General features: G+C 39.0%; 1 protein-coding gene across 1 annotated transcript; it reads right to left on the bottom strand.

The window, feature by feature from the left end:
* Window positions 1-4,247: 4,247 nt before the first annotated feature.
* LOC139465020 (uncharacterized) lies at window positions 4,248-12,150 on the bottom strand. The gene is made up of 6 exons (XM_071246692.1): window positions 11,418-12,150; window positions 8,535-8,675; window positions 7,018-7,059; window positions 6,574-6,635; window positions 5,913-6,135; window positions 4,248-5,319 (listed from the first exon to the last, which is right to left on the bottom strand). The coding sequence occupies exons 1-6, from the start codon at window positions 12,099-12,101 to the stop codon at window positions 5,131-5,133; spliced, it is 1,341 nt and encodes a 446-aa protein (XP_071102793.1). The 5' UTR covers window positions 12,102-12,150; the 3' UTR covers window positions 4,248-5,130.
* Between the last annotated feature and the right edge of the window lie 9,575 nt (window positions 12,151-21,725).

Genomic DNA, 21,725 nt, shown 5'->3' with positions numbered 1-21,725 from the left:
ACATGTGACAACTTTGTGTACAAGCAATTACCTTTTGTAAAATTAATTGAGGCCATGTACTCTTACATTCGCCAACATACATAGCCTTTTGTATCGCCGACTCACACATGTTTCATTGTGTTGACATGCTATTCTAGATATGTGCCTCTATTTAGTTGACAGATGCCGCCATCTACAGCATGTTACCGCCACATCCACAAACATCGAGTATGACATCGATCATGAAACCCCTATGTGTCAAAAATCAACATCCCGACAACCCCGAACTCTATTGATGTAAACTAGCTGTCACTACACAGTCGAGTAAAGACATTCAATAAGTAGGATAAAATTTTTGTAATGTTTTCATCAGTTTGAAAATAATAATGATCACATATTCTTGTACAGTAGATAAGTACATATTGATCTCAAGATGTAACTCATGCAATGTAGTTTTTTAATATATTACAAATATTATATGTGGGATACTTTCTCAGTAAAGCACAAATTTTAGTACTCTTTCCGGGATTCGAATTGGGACAGTGGGGTAGCCTACTGGTTAAAGCGTTCGCTCGTCACGCCGGAGACCCGGGTTCGATTCCCGACATTGGTGCATTGTGTGAAGCCCATTTCTGGTGTCCCCCGCCGCGATATTGCTAGAATAATACTAAAAGAGGCGTAAAACCATACTCACTCACTCCGGGATGCGAAACCACACTCCCAGCACACAAAGCAAGCGATCTAATCCACCAAGCAGCCGAAACAAGTCCTGACAACTAGTAGTCTAGATCACGTATTTTGTGTACCCCCCTTACAAGCGTAAATTGGCACAGCTTCTTAATATTGTTTTACGTGATTGAATCACTTTCATCATCACATACCAAAAACACAGTTCGTACAGTGTATTTTTGAGAAAATGGATGGGGAATTTCATCCCAGATTAACAACGCTGAAACATAAATTTTATGCCCAGCAGTAACGGGAGGCAAAAACAAGCACGTATGTACAAGGGACATGACTCTGGTGAAAGCGGTCGCAGGAAGAGGGATTGAAAACCTTTATATTACAAGATATATTTGTTCCTTTCTGTAATCATTTTAATTCAAAACAAGTGGAGTCATTTGGGCCCAGTAGGGGAGTTAGCTGAGCCTAGAGGAAGTGTTTTGAGCGTGGCTAGGGGAGTCATGTGAGCCTAGGCCCATATGACTCTTGAGTCATTTCACCCTTGGCCCATATGACTCTAGAGTCAAATTTAGTTGGTGTATATGGAGCCTACTACACCGGGTCACCGAGAGGGGTTTGTTTTGATAAATATGGCATTTCAACTCCAGCATGAAAGCAATCAGTATCACAATTAGTACAGATAAATGTTCGTGCTGGGAATCGGCGATGATATGACAATTGTATATGAAACCTTTAGAAGACCAATCATAATTGATTAATTGGTTTGGTTGATTGCGTGTCATCGTATCCCTTATGCTCGAGACGTTTCTTCAGTCAGCAATCACTGGTTTGTGTGGTTCAGATTGTTTACAGGGTATGGTCACATACCTTGAACAGTGCTGACTGCAGCGTTAAACAACTAAGAAACAATGACCAAGAACTTTTCCTTAGCCCAGGTTTTCTGATGAATGTAACCGAAGATACCATCTGGGTACAATGTGTACCCCCCTCACCACAATGCTGCTGAAATATTGCTGATATTCACTCATTTAGTCACCCTTTCTTATTACACCTACTGACTTCACGAAGCTGGCTTTTACATGGTGTCATGGTAACGTGTGCATCAACTGCATTTGCTGTGAAACCCCGTTAATCAGGGCGGTATTGTCACTTGGACTGCAAGAATAAACGATTACAGATAACAGTTTCATTGGTAGTTACTTAATATGTTAGTAATATCCCTTTACCTTGGTATAGACGCATCCCTTTACCTAGGTATAGACGTATCCCTTTACCTAGGTATAGACGTATCCCTTTCCTAGGTATAGACGTCAATAGCTGAAAACGCCGAGAAGACGGTATTCCGGACTGACGGTGTCCGGACTTTGGTGCTAAGATGAACTGAAACGCAAATATGAGACAGGGATCGCATGTGGTGCTGGATTTCTTCACGGTCTGTTTTCGAGAATATCACTGCATATTGCGTGAAAACAATCTCTATGTGTTCGTTGGGTATGTTTGTTTGACGCAGTTTAATGCCGCACTATCAATATTTTAACCGCATGGCAGCGTAATGTAAATATTCGAATCTTGACCATACAACCAGTGGTTGATAGCATGAGTAACATCCCACGTCGTTGGGGTACGATGAGACACAAATCAACCAAGAACCCGTGAAGTGACATGTGTTATTACGTCCTTTGCTTTAAATGTCATTATACCCACAAAGAAGACAGAATTGACTTATTGATCAAATCCACTACATACAATTCATGGTAGGTATAATTGGATCAATAGTCAGATATGTAATTACACTGATACTACACCTCCTAAATGACACTTTAACATACAGTGAGGAGCAAAAGAAACTATACACCTCATCTGATTTTATCATACATTTGATTTTCAATTGAAACTATCTTAAGTTAGCGATATTTTATATAAACATGAACTCTTCAGGTGCTTAGTCAGCACTCACAGAAATAACATTTTCAACATGGTTTTATTTTCAAATAAAGAAACGGATTGAAAATGGTTAAATTTTAAAAAAAAGATTTCATATAATAAACAACCGATTGTTCTAAATATTAATCAAAGTTTAATCCAACTGAGGTGGTTCTGATCCCCATCTCATCCCAGATATGTTCTATTGAGTGAGGTTTGAGGAAACAGCCGGCAATGGCAGTACAGCAATGTTATACTGCCTCAAAACGTCTGTGCAACATGTGGGCGGACATTCTCCTTCTGCAACGTGACGTTGAATCCCTTCATTTGCACAAAGGGTACAACATGATCTCGAACGCTGTCGTCCCGGTAGCGTACGCCACTCGAAATGTCAATAACAACACCCATCAGAGTTGTCTAGATAAAACCTGGATCCATCTGTGAACAGTATACTGTCCTAGTCTTGTCTGCTGAACCTCAAATGAACACAAAGCTAGGCGTGCCTGACGGTGTCGTGGATGAACAATTGACGTATCGCCGGACGTCGGGGCTGGTTGCGAACGATTCTGCCTCTATTTGGGTCTCAACCCAGCACTTGACCTGGCTGTTTATGTGGCAGTTGTTAACCATATTCCGTTGGTGCATCTACGGAATGGATGTTTTGTTGACGTGACGTCACACACGTGGACGAACAGTAAAATGTCTGGCAACTTCGTTTTTTGGCCAATCCTGTTTGCAGCATACCCAAGGCGCATATACGTAGACGTTCAGTTTCAGCAAGCCTCGGCATTTTGGAAGCGTTATAGCTAAGCAATCATCGTAAGCTGTTCATATTAAAAAAACAACACGTGTGTGAGTATCATGCACCCATCAAACACGAAAGCATACAAATTGTGCGCCGTGCATGTTCAACTGTGAATCACTACCTTAGCTTGAGATGTCTTCATGAATATGTATTGACAGATGCATTATTGATTTCAAAATAAATTTATTTTTATTGAACTTTATATGAAGCACAGTTATTGTTTTCCGTAGGATAAAACGGATTCAGAATCTAGCACATTATTGTTTCAAAATTGTAAAATGAATATGGTTTACACAGATAGCGTTACACACTAATTTCTCTCTCCAGCACATAGTACATATGCCTTTACATCAGTACTGTACATATTGAGTACTGTTTCCACAATGTCATTCTTCAATGTCAACGTCAATCTATAATTCGTTGTTATACTTTGAATGTCTTTCAAAAGAAAACCAACACATTTCGTTTCAGCATTTGTTAGGAGTTTATATATTCAAACACATAAACAAACATATTTACATGAAAAAAAAACGTAAGAAGGTAAGTATCTGCCATAGAACATCACATTATTTCCTATTCTGTAGCTTGTGGAAGTACATAACTTCTCTCCGTTATAAATGTACAAGTTGCGTCACACGTGCACCAGAATTGACATGTGTACAGTGCAGTAGAGAGTGGCTCAAGCATAACCTTGCGGGATTCCACCGAAAAAGTATACTTGAAAACATTGTTATGCTTGAAACAGTTAAAAGAAAGAAATTGCCTGCCACTTAAATTACATTGTTGCTGGAAACCGTTAAAATACAGGCTGAAGAAATATTCTATCGCGATAGAATAATCCTAGACCCCCCCCCCCCCCCCCCCCCCCAAATATCCCGAATATCAAGTGGTCGGTCCATAATTATCCCCTATAATGAACTTATCAGATAGTTATACAGCATTGATGTTATGATGAACACATAGATGCATCATGAACGTTTAAATCAAAGCATGAATGAATGGGTTTTGTCTCATTTCACAAAACTCCCACCTTAAAAGGAACGAAACTTCTATTTACGAAAACAGAACAATAAGGTGGTCTACGTACGTTAGTTCAGAAGCTTTCAATTTTAAAGTATCAACACTTAAACACTGTGCACTATCTGTACCAATAACTGTCCTCAGTGGGCTCGCTAAAATAACATCTCACTGGTGATTCAATGCATTAACGTTGAATTTGATCAAATATGGTCTAACATGAATTCTGTTGGTTCTGACAGATCGAGTTTTCTATATTGTGATATTAGGCATGTTTAAGCATTGACACTTTTAGTGACAAACAAAGTACATATTGTACAACTAGTAATATTACCTTTCTACATATAATAAGAGCGATCGGTGGCAAAAAATATCTTCAAAACCTACCAAACACCATCTAAACAATAAAGATGCATCTACTCCATTCAAATGAATTCCAAACAGTCTCTGATTGTTAAGTACTTGTATGTTATGTATATATGTTTTTACAATTCATGCTTTTATCCACAACACAATATTAAACGTCTGTTTGCAGAACTACTGTTGGTTCTGTAATTCTCAAATAGGTCATTTATACTTTCGCGAGTTCGAAATACAGTGAACTGGAACGCACTTGCTTCTCAGAAATAATTATAACCATTACATACATTAAGGCATGAACTGATCATTGGAACGTTTGCTTTCAGGACCAATATAGCTTGTCTTTATTCATGGCGTAATAGTCAATGGACCTCTTCGCTCGGAAGCTTCGTATAGCCATCCTTTGTAAGAAGTGGCCTGCCTTTCCTTCGGACGCGCTTGAGTACAGCACAGAGAAGAACCACAACGCCAAGCATAGCGACAAGCGTTCCAGTGATGATGCCAATTAACAATCTTGTGTTTTCGTCTGTTGTCTGAATGATAAAGAAAGGCTGCGGAAAAAGAAGAAGATTTTTTAATGTTAACACTGAAGTAGTCATATCAACAGTCATTCCGAAAACATAAACTCGGTAGATTCCAGCCAGTAAAGACAACTTAGTTTGCCAGTAAACACCGCTTCTGTCACGTTTTTGCAATCTTGCAGTTGGTGAATTCCCCAATTACGCTAGGCTTCAAACAGTTTATCGGTCATGGTTCCAGAGTGTGGAGAAAAGTCCCCCAAAAGATATTGCTGAAAGGCGCCACAATGCAAAGTGCAATGTGGCAGAATCCGATATTTGCGGGTTCGAATCCCAGATGCGCCATTACATCCATGTTCGTGAGTCAAACCATTCTGTTAAATGTCTTAACCCGTCATCACTATGGGATGTCCATCAACGTCAAGCTGTCTGACGCAACTCAAACAAATTATGCCCATTTCAATTTTACAAAGGTGTTTATAAGGAATAGTTGCTCTCTACGTATTATTATTTTCCCCCAATAAATGGTACCACATTCAAGAACAAAGTATCTTTGCAGAATATTATCAACAAGGGAGACATAGAGTTCCATGGACATACATTATTATCTTCATTAAAGTTCATACCTTTTCAATGTTCGTATCAGCATCATTTCCAGCCTGATTAAGTTCGCCAGATGGGCGTGTCAGTCCCGGTGGGATCTGTGATGGTGTAGCTAATGTCGTCATAGTCATCCCTGTTGTAGACGATGCCTCCTCTCTAGCTTCTAAATCCCCGCAGACGCTTTCAAGCTTACACACTTGTTTGATGACAGGGGCATCATCCATGAACCATTGCCATGGGACGAAACTGGAGTAAATGATTTTTGAATATGTTTATAATAATTTTGATGTAGTTCGAATGAATTTACTCATTTAAACAATACTCCATGGAGTATAATAAATTCTAAGTAAATTAACCAATATAACGAAAGTAGAAATGACGTTATAACCTAGAGAAATATCAATAGTTAGAGCACGTTATAACTTTGTTTTATTCTGAATATGATAACACTGATCGACTAATATGATACATTGTATGATAGGCTAAACTTGCTTTATCCTGAATAAGTATCACAGATTAACCTCTCTACACCTTGAACATGATAACGTATGGTCGACTAATATGACTCATTTTAGCATAAGCGAAGTAATTCTAACAAGATAGTTGAATAATCGTACTTCAACGGTTAGTTAACATTTGATTAATTGATTTGATAGATCATTAATATTAAACGTAAACACTTACTTGTGAAACAGTTGGTTATGGTGAGGGCATTTCTCCATGGTGCACATAAACTTCCTTGTCATCTGCAATAGGAAATAGTTATCATGGAGCTAGAAATGTCGAAAAAGATGTTTGCAGAAAAAACAGGAAACACCGTGTTGTGTTTTGCAAATGTGATGAGACGATTCTGGTAAGTAAGTAAAACGGTTATCATTTTTGAAAACGAGATGGGTTGCTACATGTACGAAAATAAAAAAAAACGCGTGGAAAGTTTTAACATTGTATTTTACAGAATATAAATAAATTGAGATATCTAAATTTTCTTGACAACACAAGCTACTGGTTAATATTTTTAAAAAAATGTTGAACATTTACAAATAAAACGACATATAGTGTACGGAATAAAGTATCGTTTTGAAGAGACATTTATAGTATCGGCAGAGGTCCATCAGTATATTTACTCACACCAACATAGGCCCCGAGGCAAAATTCACCTCCTTGAAGAATCTGAAAATAATGAAAGTATAAATTGTTGCGCTCTATTTCTGTACCTCTGATAATGACACATACAGTGTTTTGCCTATACTAATGACACATGGTACAAACAATGTTTTGCAAGTGATAAAGACACATGATACATACAGCGTAGTTTCACAGATTTAATGGATCCGGTCACCTACACACATCAAAAGCGTCACATATGTTGAACCCACGAGCACCAAGTGACGTGTGTATGAAGTTTAGAATCCACGCTCTCAAGACGAGGGCTATACACAAATCCACTGTGCATACATAGTAAATGCATTGGCAGATAAAACCACATTGCACGAGGACCATACAAAATTGGGGGTTCTGTTCACATATTTTTACATATTTTTTGTTTATAGATAGATAGATAGATAGATAGATAGATAGATAGATAGATAGATAGATAGATAGGATCATACAAAATGGGGGTTCTGTTAACATATTTTTTAATATGTAAGTTTATAGATAAATAGATAGATAGATAGAGAGATAGATAGATAGATAGATAGATAGATTGATAGATAGATAGGTAGATAGATAGATAGATAGCCAGACAGAGGACCAATTACACCCAATTAGTTACCACATTTCAAAGAACAACATCCTACAACGAAGGATTCGCAGGTTTCGGTGATAAAGACGACGAGACAGTTTACTTCTTTACCCAATGTATGCTGATATAAGAGTGAGTGAGTGAGTATGGTTTTACGACGCTTTTAGCAATATTCCAGCAATATCACGGCAGGGGACACCGGAAAATGGGTTTCACACATTGTACCCATGCGGGGAATCGAATCCGGGTCTTCGGCGTGACGAGCCAACGCTTTAACCACTAGGCTACCCCACCACCTTGTTGATATAAGAACATCGGTTCTCAAAGAATACGTTTTCTCGATCCTCATATAAGCAATTTCTGCTTTTTTGCAGTGGTGTAATTATAGGTAATATCTATGTCCATGGTTCATGCCTTAAATATTAGGATATCAATGACTTGACATGGTCTCTACATGTAGTGAGTGAGTGAGTTTGGCTTTACGCCGCTTTTAGCAATATTCCAGCAATATCACAGCGGGGGACGCCAGAAATGGGCTTCACACATTGTACCCATGTCGGGAATCGAACCCGGGTCTTCGGCGTGACGAGCGAACGCTTTAACCACTAGGCTACCCGACCTCTACATGTAAGTTTCACAGTAAGATGGACACCCACATGGTTATACTCCAGCCGATGGATATGTCCTCTTCATTATCATGAAAATTCGTTGATTAACCCTACTCTGTTCCAGAATCACCACGCGTACAAGTGATGCATTTCAGAAACATTCGATCATAATGGAGTGAACATAGTGTCATTAAAATCGATATTGATAGAGAGGATCAAGATTTGAATGGCGAAAATGGCGGTTCTGTAGAAATTATGTTGATGCTGAAATATACAGTTCAAAGTTAACCAACCTTCTTGGAAGTCTGACGGAGTTCATCGGCTAGGGTGACGTGGAGTGTTGCCAGGGTGTGTCCAAAACACTCCGGGGTCAGCTCAGGGACAGCGTACATCTCACACACCAGGGATAGGGCATTGTCCAGCGTAGTCAGGCGCTAAAACACAGGCATTTATATATATTACATATATAATCAATATACCATTTAGAGTCGGCACATGACTAAGACGCGTCATTTGTCTGAGAGTTTTGTAGAATCCGTTGATCCTTGAGTCGAATAGTTTGTAGTCATCAAACCCAAAGAGGCAGTTTTGAATCTAGGCTTTGCTCAAAGTGGATTTTGTAACCGGTCAACTTCTAAAATGTAGGTAACATTTCACTTCGGTAATGGTGTTGTACGTTAGGTGTGGATCTTTCCTCCAACTTCATGACACCCCGCCCCCTCCTCCCAATCTCCAATACACGCGCGCTGAAATACTGTTCAAAGCATCTTTAAAACCCGACCTACTCATTGTATAACATTTAAACCCCAGTTGTATGGACACCCCTTTAAAGACTAAGCGATCGGGTTTACACATTGTAATCGTTCCATACCCATTCACGACATGTTGTGATCCGGGCATTCTATTTAACACGCAACGAGCAAAAAATCAATATTTTTTGTTCGCCATCCCATATTAAAAAGATAACACTATTCACGGATAGTGAAAGTAATTAAATTCGTCAGTCTCTCCTTGTCAGTTAATCATTGTCCATGCATAGAAAAACAACACTTCTAAGAGAATGGACCGCGTTCACATTTCATTTTTAAAAATTAGAAATATATATAGCTTCAACATACGCCTGAAACTAATCGATGAAAAGGCGATTATTGCTATGTACAGGCGTCCGCCATTTCGGAAGCTCTCTGCGGTCTCGAGTCTCGCGGGAGACCACGAGATTTGGGACAGCAGACGCTATCTTCTGAAAGTTATTAATTGGTATCGCCCTTTGTGATCACGCCATGGTGGATTTGATAAATGGGTATTCGAAAAAAAGTCGCACACTGGCTTGTATATTAAATACAAAAAACATTGCTTTTAAGTACTGAGTGTGACTCGAAGGTAACAAAAGTGCCCACTTAATCTTCATTTTATTAACGTCTTTGTTAAGTCCTGGAATGCCTGCTTATCCGAATGGGTGGGCACTATTTAAGTAGAAAGTTGAATTTCTTTTTGAGCTTATTTCTTGATATACAGCCGCCTCCGTGGTCTTGTGGTAGAGCGTCCGCCCGCAGAGCGGAAGGTCCGGGGCTCGATCCCCGGCCGCGTCACGCCAAAATACGTTAAAAGATGGCACTTGTTGTTACCATGTCTGGCGCTCGGCATTAAGGGGCAAAAACAAGGACTGGTCGGCTCGGAGTCAGTACACCGTGTCTGAGTGGGGTATTCATGTTAAACTGCGGCATGGTATCTCAGTGAGCTAGCACTATAAATCGGCATCAGCCGGACTAGTACAAGCAGCCACACACGCACACACACGTGCATGCACGTCGCTATGTAAGTGCAATAATCTTGGACGCGACGCTTAACCCAATTTCACCTCACTTCTTAATATACATGAACGTTAAAGGGAGATTCCGTCCTTGAGCATGGTGCCACTGCCAGTCTAGGCCTACACGTTGTACGGAAACTGAGGCAGTGACTTTGTGTTATTTGGGTAGTTACTGCCTATATACGAAAATATACATTATACAGTTTCATAAAACGTGACTTGATTGATTGTGTTTCTAGGTTTGTCAGCACCATACCCGTGCTCGTGGGTTTCACCGAAGCGGTAAACGTCTGAGACCTGCATCACTTCGGGGTTTCCTCCCACATTAAGCTGACACGCCGTGATTTAACTGGAATACTGTTAAAAGCGGCGTTAAACCCAACTCACTCACCAGTGTCTCAGGGCTGTGTTAAAAGGTCGCCATTAAATGTTAGTTTGCAATCATCAAAACATTTGTAATGCCAGAGGAAAATATAAAGGAAAATATGTAATGAAATTGTGTTCAGCCTCCATTATTTGTAATTTGTATTATAAGACGGACCTCTGCCCCAGCCTTCTTATGAATAAGCCTATGTTCTGTTCTTGTGTTCCGTGATAAGCGTTGTAGCTGGGCCCCGACGTATAGAACCTATGGGAGATTTGTCACAGATGGCATACGTGAGTAACGCACTCGTGACAGTGGCGTCGCCATCAATACACTCCTTTTCATACTGCCTTCGATCCAGCTAACATAAATATTACAGGTAAACACAGCCAGGCTGTGACAAGAATATCCATACATGCATATGAAAGGTATTGTGGTGCTGACATTACTTTGAACAACAAAAATTGACATTCTTTTTAAGTTTCCAAGTTGTGTATATTTAATCGAATTATCATGACGAAATTGATACACGTGTCATGTATGATTGCTCAATGCCATGGTATACTGAAGCACATGTAAAATAATTCCGTATCTCATAATACTAAAACAAAATGAATTAAACTTCCGTATTATTTGTTTCCTCATTGGAAGGAAAATTGATTCATCCAAACAGGTCAGTTGTGAACTTCAAATGTAATGTGACACATTAGGTTCCTAAAACGCGCAACTTTAAAGACGGTCGATATTCAGGAATCCATTCCAATTTTCATCTGAACGTTGTCATATACTTTTTACCACCCTGTATCCCGTTTTGCCCAGTTGAATCTGAAATCATTCTCGTCAGATAATTGAGACTGTTTATTGTCTGGCGTTGACGATGACTGTTAGTGACTTTTGTGAACCATAGAAATTGTCTTTACATTATTAGGGTTATTGAATCTAACTTAAAAAGGCAGCAATTTAGACCCTCGAGCACCCTCTGTTAATACCTACTGAACTTACCGTCATATCGGGACAACCATTTCTCATGTACAGTATTTGCTCAATACATTTTCGGAGGCCCTTTTCACAGATTGGTCCATTGAACACTGTGCTCATACTGTCAGCAAATGCTTTAATATAATCACCAGACAGGCACCATTCTCCGGGCTTGCACATCTTCATCAGCTGATCAACGACATTGTACGAAAACAGCTTGGCCGCCATTGCATCTGACGTTGTGTTGTGATTCATATACTGCTTAAATCGTTCAGACATCTCGCAATACGTTGTCATATCGTTAGCCTTTAGACATTCGGGATTTCTTTGTGTTTGTGTTGAGATCGTCGTTGTTGATGTCGTATTCGAAAGCTCCACGGTGCTTGAACTTAACGTTGCCAACGTCGACGAAAACGTCGTTGACAGAGTCGTTGCTGATGAAGAAGTGCTTCCTGGTGAGGAGGTTGAAGAGTTTGAGGTCTCGTTAAGATTCATATCGGCCAATCCTTTCATGAGGGTACCAGTGTTATTGCCAGAGTTGATGTTCCCACTTTTCTTGTCATTGCCACCACCAAAAAGAGAACTGAACAAGGACTGCATCCATCCTGGAGTTTCGTCGCTCTTCCTCGCCACCCGCGCCCCTTGGACATTCGTACAGGTCAAGATGACCACCACAAGGATGAGAGATGCGACCAAAGCCCCTTTCATGGTGACTGTGGCTGTTTGTTAGAGGTTTGAGACACGCAGTATAAATTATCATTGATTGATACTAACGTGCAATGTGTGATCGACGTTTTCTATAGCCTGTTTCAACGTCGACTATTGTGGAATTTAATACCGACGCAGATAAGCGAATGAATACAGGTTGGTGGTTCAGACACATTTATCATCCTATAAAAGTAGCACTGTATTTATTATGACGGTAAATCAATGATTATAAAACGTCCCTGGACAGCGGCAACTCGATAACTACATGCAGATATGACATGCACGTGTATACTTTCATGCCAGGAAACTAATAATATTGCCACCTGATTTCAGACTTACTACTACATTTCACTTATTCCAATCTGACTAAATTATATGCATAAAATTCACAAAATAATGCCACAACACGAATTGTTGTCAGAACAAATCATACTGAGTCATAACGGTGAATTTCGTTATAAAATTATGTGTGGTACTGCACATTAGTGAATCTCACCTCATATGTACACTTGCAATTCGAGTGTACGTGTACAGGCCAATAGATTTAGAATTTAAAACAAGTATATACTTGCGCATGTATTTTTTAAGCGTGCGTACTCTACTCAGCGCTAATAATATAAGCGGTGCTATTTGGTGTGTGGTTGGATTAATGTAGGGTTGGATTAAGGTGAGGATTCTCCTGTAAACCTGACTGAGGACATTTTCTTTAGATATAAATCCTCTGATGCATGAGAGGAGCGGGGTGTCGCATTGATATTGAGTCGCATTTTTGGCTAGGGGGCCATCGGGCGCATTTTTGTGGAGACGCATTAATTTCACGATTTACAGTATTATAAGTACTTAATAGTGTTCTAAGTATATGGAGGAAGTTTTCAGCGCGGTGTCTTGTTATGAATTATACATATTCATAGTCATTATACATTTAATGATGAATTACTTAGTTTGATTAAAATTTTGAAAACCGACACGGTCATTGGTCGAGAAAAAAGATGTTTAGTCTCGATCATGCTATTCCCTTTAGATGGAGGTCAGTATGAAAATACACTATCAACTTATTCGGGGTTGTTTGTCACATAACATGCTGATATCATCCCTGCCACTGAAATGTATCAGCCTTTAGACGTTTTTTTGTTTAAATATAGATTAAAGTGTTTGTGTTTGTAAAATAATTGTTATCATAACAATATTATTTACAACTGTTTAAATCACGGGCTATAAGACACCAGAAACAACATTGGGCCATAACGGTGGGGATCATGGGGACCCTAGCAGGATTTACGTCATCACGGAGTTTATGAATGCTGGCTGTTAGGATTAGCCATAAACCGATTGAAGTACAGAATAAATATCAGGATGGCTAGGTAATCTGGTCAAATGATATGTGTTTCTCATGCGATTAATTAAGGGGCTTTTCTTTTCACAACTGCACACACTTTACCTTTTCGCGAACACTGGTGTCAATCACCGATTTACAGTGATCTTATCAATGACATAAAATATTCGTTACTTTTTTGCATTTCACTCCCACTGGAATATATTTCGGCAGATAGTCGCGACTGGTTATTCTCTGGCGTTGACAGTTTACATTTTCACCAAGTAAATCTAACTGTATAAGTCTATATTCCGCACCTCTATTACATATATATCATTTATATATTTAAGCCACGTCGTTAGCTCTAGGACCGCCTCCGTGGTCTAGTGGTAGAGCGTCCGCCCGGAGAGCGGAAGGTCCGGGGTTCGATCCCCAGCCGCGTCATACCAAAAGCCGTTAAAAGATGGTACTTGTTATTACCCTGTCTGGCGCTCGGCATAAAGGGGCTTAAACAATGACTTGTCGGCTCGGAGTCAGAAACTGTGTCTGAGTGGGGTATTCATGTTAAACTGCGGCATGGTATCTCAGTGAGCTAGCACTATAACTCGCCATCAGACCGGACTAGTACAAGCAGCAACAAACACACATGTGCATGAACGTCGCTATGTTAGTGCAATAATCTTGGACGCGACGTTAAACCCAATTTCACTTCACCGTTAGCTCTAGAATCGATTTAAGGTGTTTAAATGGTTGTTTCTGTTGAAAAAACTGAATAGTAAATTTAATAAGTAGGACTTGGTTTCTAAAGAACGGAGGGCCCTTTTGAGCCCCCGGTATCTTAGAAAGTCGTCTGATAAAGGCTGGTCCAGACTCGATATTTACAGACCACTGTCATATAACTGGAATATTAAACAACAAACAACAACAACTCTAAATTAAAAACTGAGTAAAACGTTTGGAAACTGTTATAAATTATATCATATGAATAGGAAACTGTGTTCATTTCATTAGCTGCAGGGGACACAGGTGGCCCAGTCGTCTAAGGCGCCGCGATTCGCTGTGCAGAGTTGCGTCCCTTGGGCACGCCAGAAACCTATGATTGTAGGTTCGAATCCCAGGTTCGCCCCGATTGTGTTTCTAGATTTGTCAGCACCATACCCGTGCTCGTGGGTTTCACCGAAGTGGTAAACGTCGGATACCTGCATCACTTCGGGCTTTCCTCCCACATTGAGCTGACACGCCGCGATATGACTGGAATACTGTTAAAAGCGGCGTTAAACCCAACTCACTCACTTATTAGCTGCATGTTTGGGACATATGCCCACCCTAAATGCAGAAATAAGGAGAAAATGTGCCCCAAATTATTTCAGAGGTGTCCATGACACGTTTGTTACAACCCTTAATCTAAAATTGACTCTTAATGGAAAACATTTTTACACTAAGGGTTGCAGGTTAACCCAACTCTTAATGTAAAAATTTATCTCAATGTAAAATCATATTGGATTGTGAATAGATTTCGCATGACGGATGACACACGCTATGACAATACGTGACATAAGCCTTTCGGCCATCTTACATGTATGGGAAAACATTAAGCTAACTAGAACTGTCCTATGGGGAATTAAACACCCCCCGCAGACGTATGATGATGTTAACATTAGTATCCAAATGTTCAAGCGTTCGGAGTCCAATAACATGTCAAAATACAAAACTTGAACGAAATCGGACAATTTCTAAATTTCGACTTATCAGAGGCCTCCGTTCCGTTGCCATGGAAACATAATGGCAATGGAAAATGAAGGCATATCGTACAGTATCCGTAGTTACACCTACGTACACGTCTGAAAGAAATCGCTATAGTAGTTTAGTCGTCCAGACAAATTGAAAATGGCGACGTAATAAAAGGCAATAACTCACCGAAATAAAAAAAAATAATAGCAATGTGTGCATGCCCAACTACATGTAGAATTGGTCACGTGTACAAATGGTAATGTACGACATGTACGATATTAACCCTCAATCAATGCAAACCGTTATAAATAAAAGGTGAAATGTATGTTCTAAAACATTCCCTTATCAAATGTTGAAACACACCATATATGCCACATGTGTCGAGAGCAGATCGGTATGTCTTCATCGGTTGCAACATCTGTGGGTCATTGATCTCCGTGTCTTAGTAAGATGATCTAAATTTACACCTTCAAAAACGACGTCGATAATAATGTACACTACGCGTTATGAATCCATGATTGAGGACACAGTTTTGTCGACACTAGCAGTGACTGTTATTTCATTAAACCATCTGAAGTTTAGAATTTATTCTCACAGCTAATGTCACCATATTCCCTAGTGCCTTGTACGTTACATATATTACATGTGTTTGTGACGGGTGCCTACGGTAGGGCAGGATATCCTCACCTTTTCGCGAGGACCTGGTATTGTCACTATGTGGTAGTATTTCATAAACACATTCTCATCGTACAATCGACTGTGCTATCTGCAGAGATTTCTATTGGCTATGGAAAGGGTTTTATCGCTTTATGTATTTGATCCCGTTCGGGATTGCGAATTTAAATCGCATCTAAGACCGGAAATAAGTTTGGATGCGCGCGACCTATTCTTGTCCGGAATCTGGAGTCTAAACTAAATGATAAAGAAACTGGGATCACATATATTTATTGATAACTGTAAATGTATAATACAATAAACTACGATTACAACGACCTCAAAGGGACCACTAATTTTAATTCGCAATAACCGTAGTTCGTTATAAACCAGGTGTTCGCGACATACTTTATGTTATTGAACACGTGACTGCGTATTGACCTTTCGTCAGTGTACACAGGTTGCCAATGTTCACGGTAAGCTGGCTTCATGATGTATTGATACTTCTTTAGAAGAAGAAAATTAATTTATTTACGTGTCACACACTGTAGAACAATGACAATAAAAATACACAAATAGTGTGTACAGTGTCCGGCCATTATGGCCTACGAGACACGCAGGACGTCACATACATATGAGTAAAAATGAGAAATATCACAGTACATACATATACATAAAAATGAGTTATCCCCAGTTATCAGAACATTCTGATACTAAGATACATTGAACTAACTTGGTAGAGACGAAAGACACAGTTGTCTTCGCTGATACATGTGATGAAGAAGCGCGACTAGGGGTCTGACCACCTTATTGTTCCGCATAAAGAACACGGTCTGATCGGCAGCGGACATCTGTTTAAAGTTTGGAGTTGATTGAGAAGCTAAATTCCATAAACCATAGCGTAAATCTGTATAGAGAGAACATTCAGCCAAAAAGTGTATTTCATCCTCAACAGCATTGCAATTACAGAATTTACACATACGTTCAATAAGCGGTGTTTTGGGGTGGGTGAATCTTCCCAATTCTATTTCTAATGGCAGTGAGCCGCAGCGAAACTTACTTAAAATACTGCGCTGACATCTGTTCATCAATAAACAATCTGTATGTACGTAACTTATTACCATTTACCTGGCCCGCATCGTTCCAGAGTCCATGTAACCAATCAGAATGGTCTAAGGATAACAGACATACTTTAGACAAGTTAAACTCTTCAGTAGAAATATTATTTAGATCATAAATGGTTAAATGTAAACTCACAAAGTAGTTGAGAACTGTATTATTCCAGGATCTACGGAATCTACGGAATCATTCGGGATTGATCTGCAGCATGCAAACTGCGCCTGAACCGAAGAATTTCATATTTTTGTTTTGTAAATGAGGATGTCCAGCCCATTTCACAACGGACAGCCAAATTTGGAGTATTTCTACCGACTGCTAAGAAAAATCTACACGCTCGGTTTTGGACAGCATTTCTACAGCTAAATTCCTTAGTTACCCAAATTGCCGATCCATAAGATAAGATAGGCTGGACCCAGTTATTGTACAAAGTTGTAAAAATGTTATAAGCTAAACCACCAGCTGCTTTGAATTTACAAATTATAACACCAAGTGCCCTATTTGCAGATTTAGCTATTTCTTTAACTGTAAAATTCAAATCAAGATGTTCCTGTAACCAAACACCTAGGTATTTATAAGCGTGAGTACTTTCAACCTGATCAGACCCAATTGTAAAAACAAAATCGGACATTTTAATGTAACTGGGACGATAGTGCACAACTTTAGTTTTCTTGATGTTGACAAGTAAGCGCCAGCGTCGGCACCAGTTTGCTACACAATCTAACATCCGCTGAAAAGAGTGCTCGTCGGGTGCTACATCAAAATATTTCTTGGCAAAATGTTGAGCTTGAAATATTGATCATGCAAGTCTTTTAATTAACGTCTTTGGGATTTCCAGATTCGCCTTGATTATAACACAATATATCTGAACTTGTTAAATTTGCCTGCATGGCTTTGAGCTTACCGCCCACATTAGCCTGATATAAAGGAACCTTTTGCGAACACCACTGAATTTCTATAAGCGTTGAATGCACATCAAATATGATTTTATGAGTCCCGCATACCACATCGCCGAGGACCGAATACCCTCTCAATAGACTGAATCCCGCGTAGCAAAAGAGGGTTGACAGCCTTATTTTGCGGATGTCCTTTATAAACTAGATTTGAAGTTTAGAATCTTCTGTATGCACAGAATCTGTTTGCCTTGAAATTAATTGAGTTCTCATTTTCAAAAGAGAATATAAAACACATTTATACTGAACACCTTGTATTCTAAACACCTTTTGTATAAAAAGGGTAGATGATTTACATAAATATGTCATAGTCATGAAAAATTGAAAAATAACAAACACAAAGTACATGTTTTTTGCCTCGGGAATGATTTTACGACAATGGTCAATGTGAAAAAAGTGTTTGTGTGTCAGTTTTATCAGATATGTTTATCGTCGATTATTGACAATCAGAGGCGGATCCAGTTTTTCTCAAACGAACTGTTTTACCCTCGGCGGGGAAAAGAAAAGTTCTTACTGTTTGTTGATTTCAAAAGGAGGGGGGTTGGGGGTGGTCTAACCCCCCCAAATAACGTCTCTAGATTCCCAACCGACGATTAATTCAGTCAGGTTATGTCTACACCTGAGATAAGGCATTGTTTGACAAAAAAATATTTTAGGTTAGATAAGCGTGAATTTGGTGAACATTTTGAGAGAAATTATATTGCGTGACAGGTATTTTTAGTGTGATATTGTCAGTTTTAGTTAATTTATTTGTTGTTAAATACATGTATTCATTCTCTCAAATATATGGTATAATGATGGATGATTATTTGACAAGTCAATTATAGTCACTGTACATGTGAATGCAGTATACTAAATGCCTGACACTAATATCCCCCTATTGATCAATGAAGTACATATTATTATAACTGTTTACACGGCAGTATTAACTGAACCAACCATCACTAAACAATACAATTTTAACACATAACATTTATTTCTACAGAAAACAAATTAATTATTTGAATAAATCATTGCTAATTGTGTGTCAGAAAGACAATGGTCAATGTTTTGACAATGCTAAGCGTCAATCTACACCTGGAACATTTTACACAAGAATAACTGTCAGACAAATTAGTTTTATTTGATAAACATCCATTTTATTTAGAAATGTCGACTTCACTCGGTGTATCTTCCTCGATTTCCTCACTGCTGTCAAGACTATTTTCACTAACCACTGGCTCATATTGATATAGACGAATATGTATGAGGTCATTGAGCGAAAATTCAACGTTTTCATCGACTGTATTGGCAGGCGACGCCATAGCGAACGGTAGTACTGTACCAAACACCATAGCGAAACAGTAATCGCCTGCAAGTCAACTCTCCCCTATGACGTCACGTCACGTGACGACAACGCTGCTTCTAAACTCTCGGTAGTTTCATGAATACGAGTAGGCTTTAATGTCTTTGTGTCTCAAATATTGCCTTTATTTTTTTCTTTAGGATGCTTGTTTTAATATGCTATATAAATGATTTAATCCCATATTTATCGTTTACTGTATATCTCCTTTAAGCTAATTATTTAACGAGCTCCTCTATTAGCTTCCCAAACACTTATCAGAAATATACTTTCAATGTATACTGCAACATATCAATATAAAAATTGAACCCTTTAAGTGTGATGAAAACAAGGTTTAGCATAAAACACCAACATATCTATGACAAATGCTATTAATTATTGTAGAATTGCTTGCAGTTGTAATTACATTATGACAGTACTGATATCTATATTCTACTTTTCCTGGAAAATGATATTTTATAAAAACTGTTCTTGTTTTTGTATTATTGTCATACATGATTAACGTGTCTCAGTGAGCCTCAAGTTACACTTTGACAAATTAGCATAAACAGAAGACAGCATTAAGTGTCAAGATGTTTAACCAACTTGGTTTTTTTCATTAGCTTATGATGAATAGATGTCAGATATGTCAGACTCACAACTTGCATTTGACATGAATACAATCAGCTTGTGGGGCCTTTAAGGATTTACAATGAATTTCCTTTGCATACAAAGACCAAATATAGTTCATATGTTTCACACACCAAATAGAAAAGATACCCAGTTTCAACAAAATTGCATTCAAAGTGAAAACATTGCCACTGTTCCCTTGAGAATATTATGATAACCGAAATTAAACATAAGCATAAAACAATTTAGACACTGTAACTTATACAGGGAAACCTACAAGACAAGAGGTTATTCAGCGTTATTGCTTCATGACCCAGATAACATTTGAATGTTCAAACATGTTTTGTCACGTATGTTATCTTATAATTGAATAAATGCTAAAAGGACATAGCAAGAGATCATATGATATTTAATTTTGGAATTTAACAAATTATCTATTGCGAGAAGTAATAGAAATAATAGGAGTTAAATAGTGGGAGGCAGACACTGAATACATTTTGAAAATACACGTGATATGACATCCCCTACAACACTGAATTAGAATAATCCACTGTCTTACATTCCCGAGCATGTTTACATTAAAATTATGTAAAGTCATTCTAAATTTACAAAAGAATTAACCCTATATTATCTGAATGAGTAATGTTTTCATACACATATACCACTGATAATTTCAAAAACAATGGTCCGAAAATGAACCCCAAAGTCAATAAGTCAAATTGAACTCCCAACGGTAAAAATCTGCATGCCCATTTGTGACTTTGACACAGCAAAAAATGCAGTTTCCGGTATCCGGATCCCTTCCGGATACCTCCGGACACTTACCCTAAACGCATCCCGGTATCCGGTGGCAGATACCTTTCCGGTTACCAGATCCGTTGTATCCGGCATTGGACACCTCACCGGAAAGCATGCCTCTTGGAATCAGGGTATCCGGCACCGGATACCTCACCGGATACCTCAATCTTGGTGTCGAAGACATCTGCTGTATTTATCAAAGCAAAATGAAAACAAACAATATTCAGAGAGTCAATATCTAAAAGTGTAAATACTTCTGGACGAAGATCAAAATAGGATGTCATTGATCATTTAGCGTTGCCAATTCACCGTTCAACATTTCCTGTATGAGATATGCTGATTTCGCTGTCCTTTGAACTTGCCCCCATCACATATACAGACGTGTATTCCTGACCTTTTCGTGACCATGTTTAATTTCCGAACATATTTAGTTTGGGAGCTTGGGGTATGTGAGATGAAATGGGGATTTAACGTTGCGTTCAAGATTATTGCACGTGTCCGTGTGTTTATGTGAGTGCGTGCGTGGCTGCTTGGACTAGTCCGGGCTAATGTCGATTTTATAGTGCTAGCACAATGAGATAACATGCCGAAGTTTAACATGAATACCCCACTCAGACACAGTATTCTGACTCCGAGCCGACCAGTCCCTGTTTTGACCACTTAATACTGAACACCAGGCAGGGTAATAACATGTACAATCCTTTGGCGTTTGTTTTGTAGGACACGGCCGGGGATCGAACCCCGACCTTCCGCTCCCCAGGCGCACGTTCTAGCACATGGCAACGGAGACGGTCTTGTGGGTATGTGGGGAGACCTATTTCTTTTCAGTTTAGGGACCGACCATTTGATAATCGAGAAGGGCCTCGGATTTTATAATCATACTCAGGGAATTTCCTGCCACTAGAAAATAGTCGTTTCAGGATTTGCTTAAAAAAGAGAAATATTTAGGCTTATAGTTTTAAGAAAAATGATATCTGGTTTTGCAGCCGTTTGTGAAAAATATCCAGTCTCCATATAAAATCCCACATTCCCCTTCTCCCTATGAAGCGGTCGGTCCCTTTGATCATTTAATTAACATACAAAAGTCGTGATGATAAGACGTTAGGTCA

Source organism: Haliotis cracherodii, unplaced genomic scaffold (genome assembly GCF_022045235.1).
Source record: "Haliotis cracherodii isolate W230 unplaced genomic scaffold, xgHalCrac1.p SCAF_17, whole genome shotgun sequence".
Lineage (NCBI taxonomy): Eukaryota > Metazoa > Mollusca > Gastropoda > Lepetellida > Haliotidae > Haliotis > Haliotis cracherodii.
Note: the sequence above shows the minus strand (reverse complement) of the source record. Positions and strands in the feature narration are given on the sequence as shown.

Bases quoted from the DNA above. Each gene is read 5' to 3' on its own strand.
- LOC139465020 (XM_071246692.1), bottom strand. From the start codon at position 12,101: ATGAAAGGGGCTTTGGTCGCATCTCTCATCCTTGTGGTGGTCATCTTG. The intron at 8,676-11,417 runs GTAAGTTCAGTA...CCTGTGTTTTAG, and splicing joins ATGGTTGTCCCGATATGACG to CGCCTGACTACGCTGGACAA. The intron at 5,320-5,912 runs GTATGAACTTTA...CTTTTTCCGCAG, and splicing joins CTGATACGAACATTGAAAAG to CCTTTCTTTATCATTCAGAC.